Raw genomic sequence first — 22,928 nt, 5'->3', positions numbered from 1 at the left:
TTTGCCGGCGAGTCTATTAATTATGCAGTGCACTTTTCGAATTAAATGTAAATTAATTATGTACCATTGACAGTCATCAATTGTTGGCTCAGCTGCGCCCCAAATTCTGTTAACGGAGTGATAAAAGGAGGAGCCCGCGAAATGCCAACAATTTGCACGCTCTAATCAATCTTCGTGCGCTCGCCCAAAAGCATTTACCAAGAGTCACTCACTCGTCACTTATGCTAAATTAACAAAAAGCGGAATGCAGTGGCGAAAGGGCCAAAAGGATTGCAGGAGGCGGTGTTGGAACGTAAGTCGCAGAACCAAAGTCAACAAAACTTGGTGCTTGACTCGGGCTTTTTAGCCACTCCCCACTTTCCCATCACATTCCATCCAATCCCACTCCCCTCCGCACATTTGTTTGAACTTTTCGCTTCAGTTTTTCGCTGCTGCCGCTGCGCTACTTAGCCAAGTCGGAAATTTGAATTGGATTGGCTTCACTGCCATGGCAGTGCAATCAACAGAGGGAGTCCCTCAGGGCCATGTTAGATATTCATTTTTGTATTTAATACCCAAGATAGTTTATCACTCGGTCCATCTGAATAAAGGCCACACTCAGAAATATTCCAATTTAATGGTTATTTTTAAATAAAAAACTTTTTATAAACATATTAGAAATTTAAAATAAAATCTAAGAAAGGTGAGGAGAAAAAAAAGGTATTGATATTGATAGGTATTGATAAAAATATTATTTTAATAAATCATTTTAAAACAATTTCTGTTTAATATTAATTTGTTAATCTGGAATTATGATTTATTAAATCATTTATTTTCTTTCAAGTCTCATATTCAACCTTGACTAAAATCTTTTTTTGAGTGGAATGGCAAGCAGTGCCCTTATTCAAGCCAAAATGGCGAAATGTCAATTTAATTGAAAGAAATTGTCATTGCAAATGCTATTTGATGCAGTCAATGTTTATTTAAGGCATTGATGGGCGGCTGTCAAGGGAGTTCTTATTTCTTTTTTTTTCTTTTGGGTGCATCGGGTCCCTTAAAAGCGATAAAAGTCATTTTGAATTTCGGTTGCTGTCGAAACGGTTGCCGCATTCATTAGACGACATCATTGTTGGCTGGTTCGCAACAATGTTGCAGCAAATGAGTGAATGAACGAAGGACTGAATGGATGGAGTATATAAAGTGGTGGCAGGCGGAAAGTGGTAGTGAATGCACAGCGTCGACAATGTTTTCAATTCGTTACAAAACGTGCACTTGCCATGCACAGAGCTTCATCTCCAACATCGGCACCGGCATCAGACAATTCCCAAAGCTTTGGTCCGCACACCCTGCTCCTTCTGGTCCTTTCATTCCTGAAATCGCTCCACTTTGGCAGTCACGTGCTCCATTTGCAGCAACGCCATTTCAAACTGGCTAATCAGTCAAATTCCTGCAGGCGAGTATCCTCTTTCCAATCTGCAGTTTGGAGTTCACACGTCTTTATACTTTATACACGATATCCCCATTTATATATAAAATAAATTACAATGGATAAGCTTAATATATGACCATAAAACCTCTGAGAACTGAAACAATTTATAATTTTTAACACGTCACTTATTGCTTTAATCTTTTAGTTAATCTTTATTTTCGCTGCTTTAAACAAACTTGAATGAGGACCATAAGACGAGATTATTCAATTTTTAAAATCATTTTGAACAAGAAGAATATGTAACTTAAATAACAATAGATTTATTTTTTAAAAGTATTATTAATAAACAAAATTTTAATAAATATTTTTGCATTTTGGCTTAATAAAAATTCGTTTAAACATTTTCTGGCTTTTGGAAACACCCCTATTTTTACATTTATACATGTTTATTACCCCAAAGAAATGTTTCAATTACATTTAATTTTATTTATTACATTGGTTCAAGGAAACTATTGGCGTATAAACGCCATACAATTCCAACAAAGCTAAAATGGTATTGCAACATAAATGAAAACAAGAGCTCTTCGCCTGGCTCTCAACTGAAGCGAAGTTTTCCATTCATTTAATTGTTGGCCATGCAAATCCCCGGTAGCAAATTTATAGTGGCAGGTGTGATTACAATCGTGTACAAAGGGCTTTTTAACAGTGGAGCTTCGCCAAGTCGACTCCTATTCCTATTATTTCTTTCCCTGTCCCCATGCCATCAAATACGATGTCACTCCCCCAGGATTCCAGAATTCGCCTGGAGCTTATTTTAGCTGGCAAGCAACATTATTTAATGAGTTTAGTTTCGAACTGAAATTCAGTTAATATGCGTCTCATTTATGCGCTGCAGGAGCATCGGGGATGCTCCAGATGGAGATAGAGCCCGATACAATTTGCGCTTGGCACTTTACCCAAATGAGTCGGGCTTCGCTTCTTATCTCCGAAGAGCTACAATGGCCGGGCTTTCCGTCTCGCTTTCGCCTTAGCCCCCTCTCGCTTGCTCGGCAACACGCATGCTGGCACATGAGGAGCTTATCTTTTATTACCATGTATTCATTAGGTTCCTGTTCTGACTTATATACCCTTTTAGGGGGTATAAGGTGCTTACAATAAGATTGCCTAATTAAGATAATCAATTTGTAGAGAATAAAACTTAATAAAGCTGTGCCATCACCATTTACAAAATCGCAAAATCCTTTTAAATCACCAGCACTTAAATAATCATATTACAATAATTTTTGCTTCTTAAATATTGCATTAGGTAAAATCTGTTGGTTTAATTTCCAAATCGTTAGTGGATTTTTCAAAGTGTGTTTTATACATAAAGCAATGAATAAAGATTTTTTTACGATTACCTAAACCATTTAAGAAAAAAATATAAACAATACGGTTTGAACAAACAATGTATTTTACTTAAAACTAATTTTAATTTAAAACAAGTGTATGACACATAAAATAAAAATAATTCTCTAAAAGAACATTAAGACAATCGGTGCTTCTTTCAAGATAGTTAATATTCCTGTTGCCCTGAGTTAAGCTGCACATGCGGTGTCTGTGTGGATATCTACTTCCTCTAAAATAATGCAGATCCAGCCTGGTTGATTCCGTACTCTATGTTGGGACTAGCTTGGGATGGCACCGGCTGCACAACTAATGAAATAGAGTTATAGGACCGCCACGCACACAGCCGCAAACGAGCACACAAATACACATACAGACATACCCAACAACACCAACACACATACACACCGAGAAAGCCACGTACGAGCGCACTAACTTCGTTCTAATTATGCCAATCAACATGCTCGCCTTGGCCAACCGAAAAGCTCGCCTCAGCTCGGCTCGATGCCTCAATAAAAGACGCCATCAATGTGCAAATTAGTCGTCTGATGGCTAATCAAGCACAAGGGGGCGGGCCACGCCCCTCAATGCTGCCTGCGTGGACACTGCACCTAATCTGATTAATAAAGCGATTTGTGCTCAGTGATTAGCAATACTTTCCATAATTAGTAGACATTAGTAGACATAGTAGACATCGGGCCAAGTTAAAGCCTGAAAGTTAATCAGGGAGCGCACGAATCTAAGTTGGTCAACGCATCTCTGCCACGGGCAGTTCGATAAAGTTTCGATTGAACTTTTGGCCAGAGTCTGCAATAGATAGCTGGGAAAGGAAATTTTCAACCAAATTTCTTCCGCTTTCAATTTACGACAAAAACATTAATACATTTCACTGCAAGAACAACAAAAAACAGAATTCTGCAAGCAAAAGTTTATGAAACTTTGGTCAGGAACGACAATAGATATTTTCTGGTTTAATTTATTTTATTTTCAACGACAGAAACCTCATTAACCCTAGTTTGAGTTTCGGTCCTAAAAAGGAATAATTTATTTTGTCTAGGCTACAAAGCTCTGTGTAAAATAAAGTCCCTAATTCTCAGCTCCTTAAAATAAAAATTGGTTTACGATCGAATTTCCTAAATTACTAAAGGGCTTTGATAAATGCATTGATTTTAAACGTCAATTTAAAACAGGGATCTTAAATAATAATTAATGGTTTGATTGAAAAAAATAATCACAATTAGGTTATTATTTGTTAAGGATTATTTAATCGGTTACACAATAATTATTTTAATATGTCACTTATAAAGATTAATATCCCTGACTTAAAACCAAACTAAGATTTTAGGTTTTAAATGAACGGTTAAAACATTTAGTTTTAAAGCTTTTAATAATTTTTTAATGTATTTTACAACGACGCTTAAGAAGTCCAGACATGGGTTTACCGAAAACCACTCTCCCCGATTGCCATATTCCAAGTTCCAAGCGGCCGCAACTTAGAGGCGTTGGCGACCATTGGCAGCTCCGCGGAGAGATGAGAGATGTTGGCCTGTTTAATTTAAAACTTGCAACGCAACTAACGACAGTTTTTTAATTAAAATACCAAAGACAAAGCGTAAAAAACAAAAATGGAAACAATGGCGGCGCCAAAGCTGAGGCTGTGAGACAGCGTAAAAGTTGGCAAGAAGTTTCAAAAACTTAAGCACCTGAAAGGGTCGGGGGGGGGGGGGAACAGGATTCTGGTGCTAGGGAGAAAAAGGACCGGACCAGCCAGTTCCAGAGACAAGCGTGTTAAAATATTATGAAGCACTTAGGCGAACAACAAAATGGATGCGGTACAGGTACAGTTGTGCCGAGTCAGCCACTACGCTCCCCCGAAAACTCCGCTGCGACAGTGCAACTTTAGTTTATTCATGGCAAACTAAACGAAATGAAATTGAGCTGTTTGCAAAGGAAAAACAGTGCAAAATACAACGGAAAACAAGACAAACGAAAATCAATGGCAGAACTTAAACCCGTTCAATTGGCAAGGTCACGTAGAGCCAGCCGGCAATCCTGAATGGGATGTAAAATGGGAGGATACCCAGCCCTTTTTGGCCTGGCCAATTTGTATGCCCCCAACTTGTTTGCCTGGGGTTGGGGCAAAAAAGGCACCCACTCAATGAATATTTAAACAGGTTCCAAAGACCTAGGACCTACAACCGGATGATGATGGGGATAACGATGATGAGCTTGCAACGCCGGCTTCACTGCACTGCACTGCCACGATAATGAAAGCAATTAGTTTTCGAAAAAATATCTACTCAAGTGCAATTTGCCATCGACCACTTGAAACTGCATTGGCCTTGCCTCGAATATCTCGCTCTCTCCCTCGCTTCTTTTCTAAGGGAAGTGACTTTTAATTGAACGCTAAATTGTGTAAAAATTTCACCCAAACATAGATGAGAAATTTCTGTACTTAATTACCTTCTTTGCTACCGCTCTCAGCATACAATGTGAATTATTTCAGGGCAAAACTTTGTTCCCAACAATGAACAATATTGAGTGCAAAAGTGAGGAGGATTTTCACCAAATTTGAGAAGGTTCTAAATTGCTAATGGAACAGCTTAAGGGTGACTTATGTTTTCTGATAGGGGAAATGAGGGAATATTCTCTTTTGAATTTTAATGAATCTATGAGGTTGATTCTAAATCATAATATTATCAGAATATTAATCAAGGTCGCAGACAAACTAAAGAACACAAAAATCCGATGTTTGGTGACATTTCAAAGTTTGTTGTTAACACAACTGCAGTTATCTAATTTTTAAAATAAAAATCTCTGATTTTACACAATGTCTTCGATCTTGAAGTGACTCTTAAAATTATATCTTTTAAATGGAAACAATATTAAGTCCTCATGAAACCAATAGTTTTCGTTTAATTGGATTTTAAATATCATTGAAGTATGCTACTATTTTTCTCCAATCTGAAAATTATAACTGGCTTGTGCAAAATTTATAATATATTAATAATGATCAATGTTGAACAAAACTATCATCCGTTCAATATTTAAACGAATTTAACTAACAAAGCTTATTACTAGTGCAAATATAGAGCTACATGACATGTTATCACTTCATAAATATTTACCTTAATATCATGTTTACATAAGTGATGACAGCTACAAACAAACAATATCAGCTAATATTTACTGGTTTCAATTTGCCAACACCCGTTCGAAAACGCTTGTTAAATATTATTATTAAGCAAGTAAAAAAATTCACTTTGTTGCAAATACAAAATAATAATATATTTGATGTTCAGTAAAATGTATAAAAGAGAACACATGTTATTCCTAATCCATAAATCCAATGATTGAAAGCGCCGACAGGGATCGGATGAATAAGATGAAAAATTAGCCGGAATCCGGGGTCTGAGTCCTGTGAAAATCTGTTGAAGTGCATCAGCTGCCAGGGGCTTGTTCTGTTGGCCCCCACATGTGCAATGTTCACACTCTTGACTGCAGCTCCTGCTCCCCAGCATCCCGATCCTGCCCGCTCCTTCGACGCCGCAGAAGGACATGCCATTCGTCTGCGTGTGTATTTGCCCAAATGACAAATTGCACAAACGTTCTCGCCGTCGTTGTCGTCCTGCTGAAAGAGGAAGCCAAATGCCATTCCTTGCCAAGGAGCCAAGTCAGCAGCGGAAGTCGCCTTGAATGCGCTTCAAAATGCTGTTAAATTATTTTAAAACGTTACAACCAACCGGTCGCCCCGCCCCGTCCCGCCCTTTCTGCACTCTATCACAATAGGCGCTACTTGAGTGCTTGCAATTATTTGTAAGTGCTGCAAAAAGTTGACAACGCCGGGGCAAATGACTTTTCGGCAGCTAGCTGCAACAACAAAAATAATAATAAAGCAGCAAAAAAGAAAGGTAAATTAAAAAAACATTTTTTTAGGGCCGTTTCGATGGCAATAAATAAAAAGGACATTTCGCCGCTCGATTGGCATGTCATGTCATGTCAATCTTTCCGGCATTTTCCCTTCCCGGCGCCCGGATTCGGTGCCCTTTAGGCCATAGCCACGCGTTGGGGATCATAAATAAAGCATGATTTCCATTTGACCCCTTCCTGTCGGAAAGGCGGTGGAATTTGGGGGTTGGGCTGCTATTTTATGCGGTCTTATGTGCATTGTTGTAACTCGTTTTCATTTTTTTTTATCGACAAATCCATATGCGCGTAACGGCAGCCACTCAAACCTTCTGCGGTTCGCTTAAATCCATGAAGCCTGAATAACCATATACCCATAAACCACCACTTCCCACACCCCTCGGTTTTCCGGCAATGTGAAATATTTATATATTGATGTATGTGGATACATTGTGCTTTTTATGTACGCCATTTGATATTGTGCAGCAGTTTATTGGAATTTTGTACGGACAAAAAAAACAGCAGCAGCAACCACATGGCGTATACGTAATTAGTCACATTTAGGTGGCTGCCTAATCAAAGCAGTTGTACGATTTATGCAGTCATGGTTGCCGTTTTTATATTTACTTGGGCACTCAATAGCATCCATATAGAATTTAGATGGCGGCTTTTTTTGGTTCTCGAAATATAGTTCAATTAAGGTAGAAATGAAAATGGATCTTCCGAAAAAAGAGCTCCTGGCGTGTGCGTAATTAGTCGCATTTAGCTGACAGACAAATAAAAACAGTTTTATTTGTATTTGCTTCAAAATGCAACAATATTAATGAAGAGCTTAAATGGTAGTGCTTAAGTTCATGGACTTATTCAAAACCCCAGGACGACATTTCTGATTTTGCAGTAGGATTGCCGACAAATAAGTGTAATGAAAACAATTTCAGGATTTATATAACATTTTCTTGGCATTTAAATTTAATCCCAAAATTTGGCCTAAGGCCTTCATTGCATAATTCTAGGAATATTAACAATGAAATTGTGTTGTGCCTAATTAAACATTTCCTTGGCTGAAAATCATGGACCAGTAGAAACCGCAAGACGTAATCACAACAAGACACATTTAGTTGAATTACAAATAGAAACAGTTTTTGTAATAATCCACTCATGTCTATGATGTTTCTATTATTTTCAACATTCAATAGCTGATATCAGAATACAAATTGCTATTGCATACTGCTAAGATAAATATATCAATTGCTTCGGCTGATCAAATAACTTATATTGCACAAATCAATAACATACAGTTGTAATTTGCTCACTCTGGCACAATCAAACAATAGGTCATTTAAATTATGCCGGCAGTCGAATGAAATATGTTCCACTTGAGTGGGAGTCTCTATATGCAAATTAGCCTGGCATTAGCATAAAAAGAGCAATCGGGAATCGCTTCGGGTTCAATTCGGATAATTTAATACCTCGAATATAATTGCTACATTGCAATGATTAAATGATAATGTACGCTGAGGCAATACATACAAATAGCCAGGCAATTGAAATAAATACGTATATGTAAATGCGATTGGTTTAACAAGTCGTAAAAATGTTTGCTTACTTGCCGTTTTTTGTTTATATTTAATTTTTGTTTTGCCACATTAAGGCGATTAACACGTGAAACGGCTGTGGTTAAAAATGCAATTTATTTGAAAACAAAAGACCTAATTGATTTATACCCGCATGGTGCCTTGTGTCCTAAACACAAAATGATTTGAGTGAGACCGCAAAAAAATGGTTAGACAAAGTAAATTATCAAAAAGAATGGATTTCGTTTAGTAAAGAGAAAAAATCATAATTAATGCCAGAACTGCCCAACGTATACAAAGTTACAGTTTATAGACTATTAATTTGGGTTGGAAAAAGTTTAATCTTGTTACATAAATTAAAAACTTTTTTAATGCATTTTTCGCCAACACTTTTTTACCTAACTTTTTTGTCCATTCCGCAGTACAGACAATCTGCATATTTTTATGCAATCGTTTTGTGAGTGCTGTTTTGAACAAAATCGTAAAAACGTGCATTAAAATCACTCAGAGCAGTTGCATGCCATTTGCATTATTTTGTGTTAAATGCTGGGGGGTATAATTAAATGCCTCGGGTCATTGTCCAGCTTTGAAAGCTCTTACTGTGGGGATAAACTGGAGTCCTCTTCACGGACTACTGGCTGAAACGCTTAAACGGATTGTCACGGCAAAGGAGACACGCTTACCCACACTTGCACACACTCGGCCAACTTAACACGCACATGCACACAAATGAGCACCGTAACGTATGCAGCAGATTTTGCCACGATGTTGGTGCATACGGTCGTGGGAAAAATTATAAATGTATCTTTAGAAATTTAAGGAAATTATTTTTTAAGAACCCTATTTTAAAAATTTTTAAGGCATGAAATAACTTATTAAATAAAAAGGTCTATAACATACATAGAAGTAGTGTTGACTGCAAAGAATCACTTGAACACTTGTGAAAAAATAATTTTGCTAATAAGTTTATAAAACTTAATCTGCAATAAATCATTTAAAAATGCTAGAAATCAAACCATTCTTTGGTCTTAAAATTTTACAAATACCAATACACTTTCGCAGTTATTTAAAAAAATGTTCTATTTATACTGATTTTAAAGTCTTCTAGGCAAAGAATATGTACTAAAATAAAAAACGTTAAACACTTTTAAGGAAGCAGGAACAAACTTAACTTAGCTCAAATTATTCGGCAAATCAAGTAATTTTCGGATATTGAATTTGTAACTTATGATAAAGCTTTTTTCATATTTTTGAAATGCAGAGATATTAACCACAATTTATTTTTATTAGCTTTCACGGCTATTGCTAAGTCCACAGCTGTTTATCGGTTTTGTTGTTCTTGCTGGCATTGTAATTGTTGAATTTGTTGATGTGCGGCTCCTTCTGGCTTACATCCGACGGTGAATGCAATCGTGTCCCATGCATTCCCATAGATTGTTGCATAATTTCCAGAGGGCCAGGACACGAAGGGGCTGGGCGAAATGAACATCATTTGCAAGTGCAGATTGGGCCGGGGGTCAGAATGTGAGCTGCTTAGCTGGCAGCCAGCTAATCTTGGCAAGGCAACGATGATAAATCGTCCCGTCCAGCCAGGCATGTAAATACTCCCAAGGGACTGAATTTTAGCCCAGCCAGCCCCCCTTGTTAAATTTAATTAGCAGTCGCCTTTTAATTAAAAGCGAACAAAGCATCATTAAAAAATAGTTTGCGCCTGCTAATTTTTAGCATGTGATTTACATAATTCAATTAAAATTAAGTTATGAAACGGGCGCACATTTTGGCCAAATGTTGTCGTTTTAAGGGAAGTCTGGACGAGCTGAGCGGGGAAATCCGCTTTGACGGCTCTGGACGCTACTTCGTTATGCAAATTATGAACGTACTGTAGTCAGGCAGTACGCAATGGGTTTTGTTTGTTGAAGCGGCAAAAATAAATAGCACAAAAGAGAGAAAATGGCTGACTGACAATAAAGGAAATGATGGCACGGAAAAAAGGTTGAAAAACAGTCGGCAAAACAGTTTCTTACAGTTAAATTTAATGTATAATGGGAAAAACTTGAATTTCGAGATAAAATAGTTTCAACACAATGGAAGATACACTTTTCTTACTAAACTTAAACTCAAAATAGAATGATACAATTTCAAATTTAATAATTTTATTTATTTTATTTTTATAGTTTTAAAATATTGTACAGAAAATTTAAACACAACTTATTTGATGCAATTTTTAATGAGTTTCCTATACTAATTTTTACATTGTTTGTTTTAATTTAACTTTTTAAGTATATTTTTTTTAGCTTTTAAATTAGTTGTCTTTTAATTTGCCAAGTAACACAAACCTAAGCAGAGTACATAATAAACATTTCTATTTAATTATCTCTAGTTCTTTTAGTGTATGCTTCGCACGCAATTGTGAGCAGTAGTATAATGATGCTGTTGGGAGCACTTACAAAGGATTTAAGTGTGAATAGAATATGATTGCTTGAAGCAAAATAAATCAAAACAAGATTTCCGGAGAATTTATAGTAAATTCCCCTTGCATACCTGGCAATCCAGAGTTAAAGTTTCACTACCTTATTTGACCCAACCAAAAGATAATCACAATTTTATTCTCTTCCTTTTTGTTGGACAACAAATAGCCAGCGTAATCTCCATCTTCATCTCCATTGTCCAGCCGGCAATTTGACATGCCGGACACATCGGAGAGGTACTCGAAGTACAAAGACACGGTAATGGCTTCGGTCTATCTGAGGGCCAATCTGCAAACGCCCATCGCAGCCAATTTTCCCTTCTTACAGAGTGTCGAGCGCACACACGCACATTGGCGACACAATTTACACTACATTGATGAAGCAGGCTGGGGAAAAGTCAGTGAGGAAAATGTAGCAACGAGCTACGCACTCAATTACTTTTATTGTCTTACACACGCTCGGAAAATTTGGGCAGCAGTAGTCGTGTGGGCGGGGACAAAAAACCGCCCACTGATGCCAATCAATCTGCAGAAAGCTTTTGGCTAAAACTTCATCGACGCAAAGAATACGCTTTAATGGTTTTTCTCGATTCCTATTTGGCCTTTAGAATTCAACAAATTTCATTACATCAACGGCAAAAGGCAGCAGCAAAATGGGGAAAACTTTTTTCAAACAAAACGAGATGAGAGAGGCAAAAAAAATGACAAACTTTTCAGCACAGGCATATAATTCACGTTAAAGTTGAAAACGAGGGACCGCATGGCGTATGAGTGTTATCAACGTTATTTGACTATCCGCTGCTAATGCATGTTAGGCAGCCAGAAATAGGGAACCTACGAGTATATACTATATACTATATATGTAGAGAGGATTTGGTATGGAATCTGTTGCCACAGCTGCAGGTGAAGTGAAAGTTGACAACGCGACGTCAGCAGAAAATTTCGCTTTGGCCTCACGTAACTAACACGCGACGCCATGTTGTCGGCCATATCTACATATCTATGTGTCTATATGTCTACCCGCTGATATTGTTGTTATTGTTGTTATGCTGGTGCCACTAAAAGCAAATTCCAGGCAAAATGCAAAGCCAGCACGGCACATAGACCATACATCCCCCAGCTCTCGTATGTATAAATAAAATATTGAGCTACATAAATTTAAATTTTGCGCATTTCGCCCTCCCAGATTTCCAGTCCGTCGGCCAAAGTTAGTCAGCTGAAATCATTGCCAGCAGGGAAAGTAAAAGCGAGTCAGGATAGTGCGAAGGATCCAGTCATGGGTCGCCATAGAATGCTCTTGGCCAGACAACAACTTCCGCTCTCTTTTTTTTGACAGGTTTCCTCAGACAAAGTTTCCGGTGGCCAAAAAAAATGTCAAAACTAACGCATATACATACACTTGGGAAAAGTACTTGAATATTTTGGAGCTTTAAAAGCAATGATTAAATGGTGCTTTAATATTCAATAAAAATTAATATTTTGACCAACAAAAACATTTATAGCCAACCATTTTTTGTTGTTGGTACCTGCAAGATATAAATAAAATTAGTATTTATTTATTTAAAATTTTTTCTTTTAGCTCTCCAAACTATGAATAATTTAAGCTTAAATTTAATGAAGAATAAAGAGCCTTTTTTTTTCGTGTGCACTTGTGGCTGCTGTGCAGAATTAATTAAAGCTTTGCCCCCGACTTCATTCAGAAGGGCTGAGGGGAAAGTGGAGTCCTTGGGGGGTGGAGCAGGTGGTTGGCCTGCTAATTGCGAAATTAATGATCGGACTGCGTGAACTCAAACAATGGCCACAAAGCCAACAGCAATCGAGTCGCTGAATTGGCAGCCACAATGGGAAACGTCGAGCAGTTGAAAAGTTTTAGTTAAGACAGGAAAAGTTGTAAATGGCAATTAGCCGGCTCGGAAGTTGATATGTCTTGGGGTACGTGTACGCGATGCAGTTAAGCGCGACTTTGCCTTTAATATTTATGAAATCTAGGGATACGAAGTAAGTCATGCCTTTCTCACATGAACCGCAAATTTGTTGGATTAGTTAATAATTAGAGGGAGCCAGTTCATGACTAATCTTAGCCAGCTTATGGTCGTAATTAACGGAAATTCAATGCCGAGCACATAAAGCATTTGTTAACGCGAAAACTACAACTAGGGAGGCCGAAGATATGGCTAAAGCATTAACTCCCAGTCCAGGCCAAAGTAATTGTGAAAGCTTTCTTAGAGGCGGGCCAAATCCTTAAAACAAAGCGTTGGCAGTGGCATACACAGAAAGTGATTACAAACGAAGAGCAGCAATTCCAGAAACACTGAGCAAAATACAAATATATTGATAATTTAGAACATCACTTTAATCGTGTTAGCTGATAGTTTGAAAATTACTCTTATTTTACTTTAAAACAAGAAAGAAAGCAAACTTCGGCAAGCCGAAGTTCATATACCCTTGCAGCTATTGCATGAATTAAATACTTTTGAAATATTTAAATTATGATTTACTTGAGTATATGCTGAAAAACATTGAAACTAGATGATTTGCAGCTCAATTATTAGATAGTTATTTTATATATTTTTATTATTTCTATGGGAGCTATATGATATAGACGTCCGATTTTGATAAAATTTAAACCATAATTCTGAAATATTTAACCATTACTATATCTCGCAGAACTAAACAAAAAATTAAAAAGCAGCAAAGTTATAATTTTTTTTCATTTATTTTTCCGATTGTTCCTATGGGAGCTATATGCTATAGTCGTCCGATTTTTATGAAATTTAAACCGTAAATCGGAAATATTTTACCATAACTAAATGTCGAAGAACTAAACAAAAAATTAAAAAACAGCAAAGTTATAATTTTTTTTCATTTATTTTTCCGATTGTTCCTATGGGAGCTATATGCTGTAGTCGTCCGATCCGGCTCGTTCCGACTTATATACTACCTGCAATAGAAAGACAACTTTTGGGAAAGTTTCATGCAGATAGCTTTAAAACTGAGAGACTAGTTTGCATATAAACGGACGGACAGACGGACAGACGGACAGACGGACAGACTGACAGACGGACGGACAGACGGACAGACGGACATGGCTAGATCGACTCTACTAGTGATGCTGATCAAGAATATATATACTTTATAGGGTCGGAGATGTCTCCTTCACTGCGTTGCAAACTTCTGACTGAAATTATAATACCCTCTGCAAGGGTATAAAAAACTTATTATTTGCAGACAATTATTTTTTAGTATATAGTATTTTATTTTTGAGATTTAGATAAATAATTCAAAAATTGATGCAAAAATAAATTATTTTCAATTATACTTAAGTCTTAAAAATAATGTTAAACATTTTTAAATGTTTACTAAAATCTATCAACATTTTAAGACATGAGCATGTTTTTAGACATGAACCAAAATCTTTAAAATTATATATTCAATGGAAAGAAATATTTTTAGTGACATTTCAGTCTTAATAATAACAAAGTGAACACTGTTGCAACTATAACAAACCCAAAATAGATGACCAACTTTGTGGTTCGTTTTTTCCCAGTACCCGAAGAACAACGGGCGCTGGGACAGGAGTTTTGGGAGGGTTGGATGAAGGGATGGAGGGATGGAGCAGGGCGTCGGGAGTAGTGCTCCCTATGCCATGAGCACTAATTACGCCCTGCGAACAAATGGCAGCGGCAATGGCAACTGTGGCGACAACGGAAGCTGCAGCTGGCGCAGTCTTGACTTGGTTAACAAAGCGCAAGCAAAAATAATAGCACCACTACGGCAACAACGACAACAACATTATTAACAAAGACCATGCTAAGGCAGCAGGGCAAAAAAAAAAAACAAAAACAAAAAAAAAAAGAATCTCAAATCCAACTTTAAAAATAAATACCAACAAAAACAAGACATGATTTAAGAATCTTCCTCGGTGCTATTGCTGCTTGGCAACTTCGTTCTTTGCCAATTTCTGTGCTGCTCTATAAGCCGGAAACCATAAAAAAGCAATTCGTTATTAAAACTGCATAACAGAGAGGCAAAATATCCAATGCGGGTAAAGACGGTTAAAAGTTTAAGTTCACGACGAACGGAAATTACTCTAACCCATAATCAAAATGGAAATCAATAATTGAATCCTTTGAAGCCAACGGCGCATGAGTTATGTTAACGTAACTAATTTAATGGAGTTAATATTTAAAAACCTTTATTTTAAAAATAAGCAAATTGAACCCAAAAGGCGAAAAAGCGATTTCCTTAATTGAGTAGTTCTTTTTCTTATAAAAGTTAAGAAAGGGTAAGAAATAGTCAATTATAAATGAATAAATATTGATTAATTGGTAAATTAATTGAACTTTGGGAAATAAGTAATTGAAGATTGTATTGCTTATATAAGTTGTTTCCTAATTGACCCATTTTGCATGCTTTAAAATTATGCTACTTAAAATTACTTCAAGTAGCTTAAAAAGCGCACATTTATTCACAAATAATATAAATTTCAATATCGCTTATTACGTTTTTCCAACATCACAAGCAATTTGTGTTACCCACTAGAAAGTAGGAGAATAACGCTGGCAAAATATAAAGCGGCAGGAGGAGCCGTACAATGCATATTGATAATGCACATAACAGCCATAAGTAACTGGCATCCTGGCAGACAAACGTGACCCCAGCAGAACCGTCAGCAAAAGCAGCAAAAGCAGGAAAAGCAGGAAAAGTCAGGAAAAGCTGAAGAAAATGGGCAAGCGAGAGAGAGCATGCGTGACGAGTGAGCGAGAGGGCGACACAGATGCCGGTCGGAGCAAATGACATGCAAATAAATGAGAACAAAGGGATAAACGAATGGCCAGAGCCAGTTGAAGTTGGCACTGCATTTGCTATTTGCCATTTCGCCATCGCCATCGCCATCGTCCGTCGCATTTCCAGGCATCGCAAACGAGCCGCATAATTTTTGCCGACTGCACTTTGCGGCCAAGGCGCCGGAAAAGGCCGTCCTGGTTACCGCAACACCCCGCTTCTCCATGATCCTCTGATGGTTCCTGCTTTAATGAAGTATAACGCGACCAAATGAATGGCGTATTAAGCGAACGTCGCCTCCAATTGCACTGTGAAAAGTAAGGACAGAAATAGATTTGGTACAGGTTATTTTTGTGATTTTATATCAAATATTCATATCATACTTCATAATATATTTACTTGGTGTACTTTTTAAAAATAACCATTGAAGAAAATATATAAAATATTATTACAAATACTAAAAAATGAGAACGGGTTTTGGCAACCATTAAGTACAATTTTCACCCTTTGTATAATTTATATTTAACACATTTTTGGGGAAATTTTTTTACCTTTCAAATTATTTATTATTATTATTTTCAGTACAAAACTATACATTTATTTTGCAAACATAAAGGTAACTGAATTTATATGTAAACTGTTTCGTTGAAAAATCTTTTCAAAGTTTCTGAAATGAAAATATTGGTAAAATACCTCAATTGTATGTAAACAAAAAATTGTATTTAATCGATTTTTGCTCAGTGCCCGCATTGAAATGTGCGAATAAATCAAGGTGGGCTGCGGATGTGGCTGCTGCTTCAGTTGCCGCCGTAATTTGTAAGTCGAGTGGGAAACAATATTTTTTCATCCGCCCTGGTGACCCAAGACAATAAGCATAAATAACATAAGCATGGAATATGGCATATGGATGGCATGCCAGCTGTAATAGACAGCGAGTGGACATGGACATGGACTGGCTGACTGGCTGACTGGCAGGAGGAGGAGTCCATGTTGCCTGGGATTCTGGCTGAGATCCAGGTCCTATATAGTCCCTCCAGTGGGCGAACCTCTCCTTCGCACCCTCGTCCTTTGCTGATTAATGCTTGTTTGTTTGCATGGCCGTGTACCACTAATGGAATTCACATGTTGGGACATGACTGATTATGTACACATTAGTCGACTGATTTGCAATTCCAAGTGCGACAGTGTGTGAGCGAGTGTGTCATGTCCTGTTTCGGGTCCAACTTTTCCACTATATGGACGGGAAAACAATGTTGCAAGCCGTACTATTAGGTGCCGGCTTTCATCGACTTCATCCGCTGACTGAATCTACGTGTGAGTGTGGCACGTGTCCTGTCGCTGTCGCTGTCGCCGTGCACCACCCACAAAGGACCTTCCATGACTAAGCACATTAGGTAGGATCCAGCCCGCGCTAATTGGCAGCCGCTTTTGTGTTCGCCGCCTTCGCTCATAGCAATTCTGCGTGCTCGATAACTTGCTCAAGGCGATAGGACGCGAAATGCAAAGGTTCTGCGGGCTTCTGCACACCCACACCTCTCAGTGTACTCGCACCGTAAGTGCAGTGCTCCTTTTTAAATTGTATAATAAACATGCACGGCAGCAGCGGGTTTGTTTAACAAATTGACTCTTTGAAAGGAACTTTTGAGTTCCATTTGCCGGAATACAATAAGTGCTCGCACAGGCGACAAACGATACAAATACTTTTAAATTATAAGTAATATATTTATCAGTTTCAAAATATTCTTTTTAAATGGGTAAGGACTTTGACATTTTTGGAGTATTCAAATAACTTTAAAACATTATACAATTTAACTTAAACTAAATTTGTAGAAATTTCAAATATGTATGTGTTCTGCAAACATTTAATCACACCAACTTACCAAAAGCATGGTTTTTTTCCGAAAAATATAAAAAAAAAATTGTATAGCTGGAAAAAATGATTTAAGCCTTTTGGTCGCCTGTTGTGCCATATAGATACTGATTCCGCATTCGATGCTACAAATGCAACTCGCAAAGCCAAACTATATAAAGCGTGACTTAAGCTTCCAGTGGCGTCATTTCCAGCTTAATTGAGCATGTAACGAGCACAGCTTTAGCTTTTAACTTGCACTCACATACGTGCATTGGCAGTGCCAAGGATATGCAAACAAAGAGCCAGAGGACCTTCAAAACTGTGCCAAAATGTACCCCCCACCATCAAAAACATATCATCCCGACAGTGTGTACTATACACGTGTGTATGCATCGCGTTATGGTACTCGTATATGTTTTGTCCATGTTTATGTTTGCTACCACAAGTACTTGTGTTCAAACTCCTGCAAGACCCTTACACCTACACAAGCACCGAGGAGCCGACACGTGCGTTTAGTGTTAGTGTTTGGTGTGGCACAATATTGTGTTGTGTGTGGAGCCGATGATACAGCAGCTACATCCCTCCCAAACAAACTAATTGCCCGCCCCTCCCTACTCAAATCTCCCCCTAAGTTCAACTACAAAAGGCAATATTTTTCCGTTTTTCTTTACCTCCACGTTGCGGAAATCAATCAATTTCCTGCGTAGACTTGCCGTTCTGGTGTTTTTTTTTGTACTCGACCCTCTGTAAATGAAATGTATTCAGTACTGGATAGTCGAGCTCCGACATTGATTATGCCGGCAGGTGAGTCAAGTAGCGGGAGTATAAGAATTCTTATATAATTTAATTAAAATTGTTCAGTGCATTATGTGCCAGGTGGAATGCATAAGCGTTGGAGGTATTCTTCACAAGAAAACTAATTAGTATGGAGGAACACACAATAAAAAGGAAATATTTATGGCAAGCTTGCAATCACTGAATATAATTAAATTTCTAAAGACTGACTTGTTTTTCTGCTTCTGACGGGCTCACCATTTTGTTCCTTGTTATTCTTCTTTACGGTTTGTGTAAAGCGAACGTTTATTTATTAAATCCCACATTTTTTTAGGTACTTACAAAAGTCGAGTTAAAGCTCTGACAAATTGGTTTAGCTAATTGGTTTAGGCAATTGGTTTTTACACTGGTAAGTACACTAGAACTGCTGCCAGCAGACAACAAAAAATAAATACTTTTTTAAAAATGTCATTGCTTAAAATCACTGTGCAATTTACAAATAATAAAATTTAAAAAAAATATATATCGTTTAAATCATATGAGAAATAAATTAAAATCATAGGGTAACCTTTTAGGTCCTGGCCGCTTTCCATTCCTTGAATTCCCTCTTATTATTCCACCAGCACCACCAATTTTGTCTGCTCCTCTATTTCCACCCGATCCTCCATTTCCACCTGATCCGCCATTTCCACCTGATCCTCCATTGCCACCTGCTCCTCCATTGCCACCTCCTCCTCCATTGCCACCTGCTCCTCCATTGCCACCTCCTCCTCCATTGCCACCTCCTCCTCCTGATCCGCCAGGAGTTCCTGGCTGACCCGGTCGACCAGGTCGGCCAGGCATTCCAGGTCTGCCAGGCTGCCCTGCCAAGCCAAAGGAGCTAAACTTTTGGAGTCTCCTCTGACTTATGGGCGGACCCACAGGAAAATCCTCCTCAGCTTTTTCTAAAGAAAATAAATTTAGAAGTTAATGTATAACAAAGTTTTCCTAAATATCACCTTCGGGCAACAAGCTAAGGCAGCAGATTAAAACCAATATGTATACAGTTCCCATTTCTGAAGTTGACTAAACCATTTATGCAGTGGGGGAGTAGCTTATATAGAAACGTTAAAATAAAGCCTGAGTCACCGATAGAACCCTCTCGTATAACTATTGAGTGCTGTGGGAGAGAAAAACTCACCATGGCCCTCTATTTTGGAACACCTTATATACGATCTTCTAAATGCTTGCTTAAGGCATTAAATTTCTCCAGAATCTTTAGGGAAATAGGGCGCTTTCAATATTCGCTTTACAACTATAGTTCTGGTGCAGATAGATTTCTTAATATCAGTGCCTTACCAAACTTCAAATCATTTTCTTAAATTTGGTTATATATGAAAAGAAAAATTCTGAATTTAAGACTATAAACAAAATTGATGTAACTATTACAATAAATAGAAAAATATAGTAATTTTGCAACTTAACAAATCTAATATCTTCCTTCATATATTATAATTTTGGAAAGCAATTACTCTATATCAATTGGAGTTTTAAGGGTATGTACATATAACCTTACCTATATTACACTACTACGATTTTGAATATTTTACATATTACATTTTATTTATAAAACTTGAAGCAAATGTTTTATTGATGTATAGTAATATAATTTTAAGCTAAATGTTGAAATTTAAATTTTAGATATGCCAAGTTAATTTACAAATGACGATTTTTGATTACCTAGAGGCATGCTCCGAAAAACCCCTGCGTATGTCTGGATTTCTATGGGAAAAGCTATAATGCTTTTCGATTTTCCGTTTGGCTTTTCCGGCAACCAAAGACCATTTTCCGTTTGTCAACGTTGCTCGAAAATATTTGTTGATTCTTTCGAAATATTTTGAATGGCACATCAGAGTCTTAATAAATACTAAAAAGCCATGATGAGCTGCTGCCCGGGCACAAAAGCCATCAAATCCGTCCCAACGCCAATGCCAATGCCAGTGCCAGTGCCAGAGCCACTGCCACGCCCCCTCCATCAGTGATGCCCCAATCCAAATTTTTGACTATGACGCTGACGAACTGCTGAGATGCTGCGACGCTAGAACGCTATGCTGTGCATTCCCAATGGATTTGCTCGTGCGTGTCGACAAGAATTTCAATTTGCAAACAATAAATTTGAGCAGCCAGTTGCTCCTTCGAGGACGACCACTGGCGCGCATAGAGGCAAAAGAAACCCGCAGAAAAAAAAGCAATATATATACATATATACAAAATAAACGGACTCCAAGCAATGTTTAATAAAGAAGAAATATTTTGCTTTTCACTTTGGCATCGTGTTGCAAGTGACAGTTGACAATCGCAATCCCCGCACTTTTGTTCTTCAAGCCCGGCAAATAGAATTAGATGCCGAATTAGGACTAATACAGCGTTTCAACTTGATTTTGGTCCTGGCAGCTGAGGACTTGGGACTTTAAGCGGCGGAGGGACAGCAGAATAAAGCGGAAGCGCAGAACAAAAAACGGAAATGAATCAATTTCCGTGCTGCAGACCATTAAAAACTACAAGAGCCCCGCAAAGAATCAGATGAAGTACAGGAAAACGAGAAACAAGAGGCGGCACAGCAAAATAAGCTTTTCTGCCCGACTCTGCATGAGGGATGACCTACGACCCAGGGCAGCTGCTGTTTAATGAGTTTGTGGTCTGTTGCATAAAAAACAGAAAATGTAAGCTCAGTATGGCGATATTCAAAAGAAATTCAATATTCAAATTTAATGATATTATTTTCATGTACTTTGTTTTCCTTTATCATTATTTTAGCACTGCTTGTAAATAAATTTAAGGGTAAAAAATAAAGTATATTATAACAAAGAAGACAAGCCAACAAATTTTAAAAGTAAACTTTGTACTACAAGATATAGATATTAATTTAACGTTTAGTTAACGTTAATTTATAATTTGTAATTTAATAGAAACAAAACTTAATTTTATCTACATTTTAAAGTATCAAGAAAAGAGAAAAACAAAACAACTTAAAATTTAACTAAAGATAATTTTGTTTTTAATAACAGAACGTTTAATTCTATCGATTTAAATCTGAAATCATCATCAGGGAAAGTCCAGATTCTTTTTTCACTTTGTGCCCGTCATCTTCCCGGGAGTTGGACAAATTTATGTAGATGGTATAAATAACATAGATGAAGCCGGACTCAATTGCTAAAAATGGCAAAATCATAATGATACAAATCTAAATAACTTTGTTTATCATTTGAAACTTACCCATGGTCAGCAGGGAGATGAGAATATTGGTCAGCGCCTCGATGGCATCTCCCACAAAGAGCTCGTAAACCCACCACAAAATGAAGAGCACATCGAATACCAATCCGCAAGCGCACCAAATCAGCCAAAATGTCATAAGTTCTGGTTTGTGCTAAAATGTAAAAATGAAAGAAATGTAATTAATGGGGAATCCTCGGGGTAGTTTTACCCACCAACGAGATGCCAGCTATCATGAGCAGCGTAATGCCAACCCAGACATTCAGCATCAACAAGTAGCCCCAATATATCCAAACGTTTCCGGTCTCACTCAGATTTTTCCTGTTCAAGAGGCCTCGATGGAACATAATGGTTACAAAGTTGGAATATACCATTATTGACTGCACTCACTGGGCAATGAATTCATCTGGTTTTGCTTTGGTGCCTCAATCGATATATCCTCGGCATCTTTTGCCAAACGACGACGCCGCATCATATAGAACATTACCAGTTCGAAGAAGAGCACTCCCACAATGTCCATCCAGCCAATGGCCATCCCAAAGGCATTCAAAGCATTCATCATGCTGAGATATGTACGTATATATCTTTTGCCCTATCACTCTCCTTTTGGTTGTTATATAAAAGTCTTAGAAATCATTTTACATGACAAATTTTGCATTGTTAGTCCGTAAAATAAAAGCAGCTTCAAATAAATATTTATTGTTGTGGACTTTAATTGCTTAATAAAATATTTGCGTCTGCAATGTTTTTACGTGAGTTTAACACAAAAAAGGAAAATAAATAATGACTAGAAACTTATCTATGCTAAGGTGCAACTAATTTAATACTCACTTTACAAATTCTTTGAAAAATTAAATTCTTTAAAACAATATATTATATTATGCAATGGAAAGAAAGCACAATTTATTTTTGATTTTTGTTTTATACAAAAAGGTAACCCATTTCTATGGTTCTCAAGCTCCCTGTTGCTCCTGTTGGCAAAACTTAAACTGGAAGTGAGATGTTTAAGAAGGCTTTGTCGCACCCCGGGGCATCGCCACTTCTTGCTCCGCTCGAGTTGCAAATGAGCGCGAAAAAAGTAAATTATATTTGTCAACGGGGATTCCCCCGCTCTCGTTCACTCACACAGGGGTAGAAAAATGGACGAGTGTGCGTGTGAGCTGCCGCCGCACGTATTTCATCAGCGCGGCATTATGTGTGCGTATATACTTATACGGTGGTATGTCTCATTTTGCCTCTGCATAAATAGATGCGACAGCCATTGCTGCGAGACTTGGCTGTCATTTCCGTTTCCGTTTTTATACCCTGTCGAGGGTGTTATCAGATCTTGCTCAGTGGTTAAAAACCTTTTCTACTCAATTTGCATAAATTAAAAAACCATAATAAATTGAATTAGAGATATGTTCGAATATCAAAACGATTAATTTAAAATCCGAGTCAAACACATTGAGTCCCAAAAATATGCCACAAAATATATAATCGATATAAAAAAGAGAGTCAATAATATCTTAAAACTAATTTTTT

The 22,928-nt window shown here is 37.5% G+C and overlaps 2 protein-coding genes across 4 annotated transcripts; both read right to left on the bottom strand.

Moving 5' to 3' along the window:
* Positions 1-18,440: 18,440 nt before the first annotated feature.
* LOC108150144 (pathogenicity cluster 5 protein d) lies at positions 18,441-19,239 on the bottom strand. Its single transcript, XM_017278113.2, has 2 exons — positions 19,151-19,239; positions 18,441-19,096 (listed from the first exon to the last, which is right to left on the bottom strand). Exons 1-2 carry the CDS (start codon positions 19,203-19,205, stop codon positions 18,687-18,689), a joined length of 465 nt encoding a protein of 154 aa, XP_017133602.1. The 5' UTR covers positions 19,206-19,239; the 3' UTR covers positions 18,441-18,686.
* Positions 19,240-21,166: 1,927 nt separating this feature from the next.
* On the bottom strand, positions 21,167-22,084 carry LOC108150173. Of its 3 annotated transcripts, none has more exons than XM_017278144.2 (4): positions 21,795-22,081; positions 21,620-21,738; positions 21,408-21,558; positions 21,167-21,344 (listed from the first exon to the last, which is right to left on the bottom strand). In XM_017278144.2, exons 1-4 carry the CDS (start codon positions 21,964-21,966, stop codon positions 21,211-21,213), a joined length of 576 nt encoding a protein of 191 aa, XP_017133633.1. In that variant the 5' UTR covers positions 21,967-22,081; the 3' UTR covers positions 21,167-21,210. The 3 variants fall into 3 exon arrangements, with proteins under 3 accessions (XP_017133633.1, XP_017133634.1, XP_041564100.1); XM_017278145.2 differs by having other exon boundaries at positions 21,620-21,725; positions 21,795-21,907; XM_041708166.1 differs by lacking the exon at positions 21,167-21,344 and having other exon boundaries at positions 21,427-21,558; positions 21,624-21,738; positions 21,795-22,084.
* Positions 22,085-22,928: the final 844 nt, after the last annotated feature.

The sequence above is a fragment of the Drosophila elegans genome, unplaced genomic scaffold, assembly GCF_018152505.1.
Source record: "Drosophila elegans isolate 14027-0461.03 unplaced genomic scaffold, ASM1815250v1 contig_208, whole genome shotgun sequence".
Lineage (NCBI taxonomy): Eukaryota > Metazoa > Arthropoda > Insecta > Diptera > Drosophilidae > Drosophila > Drosophila elegans.
Note: the sequence above shows the minus strand (reverse complement) of the source record. Positions and strands in the feature narration are given on the sequence as shown.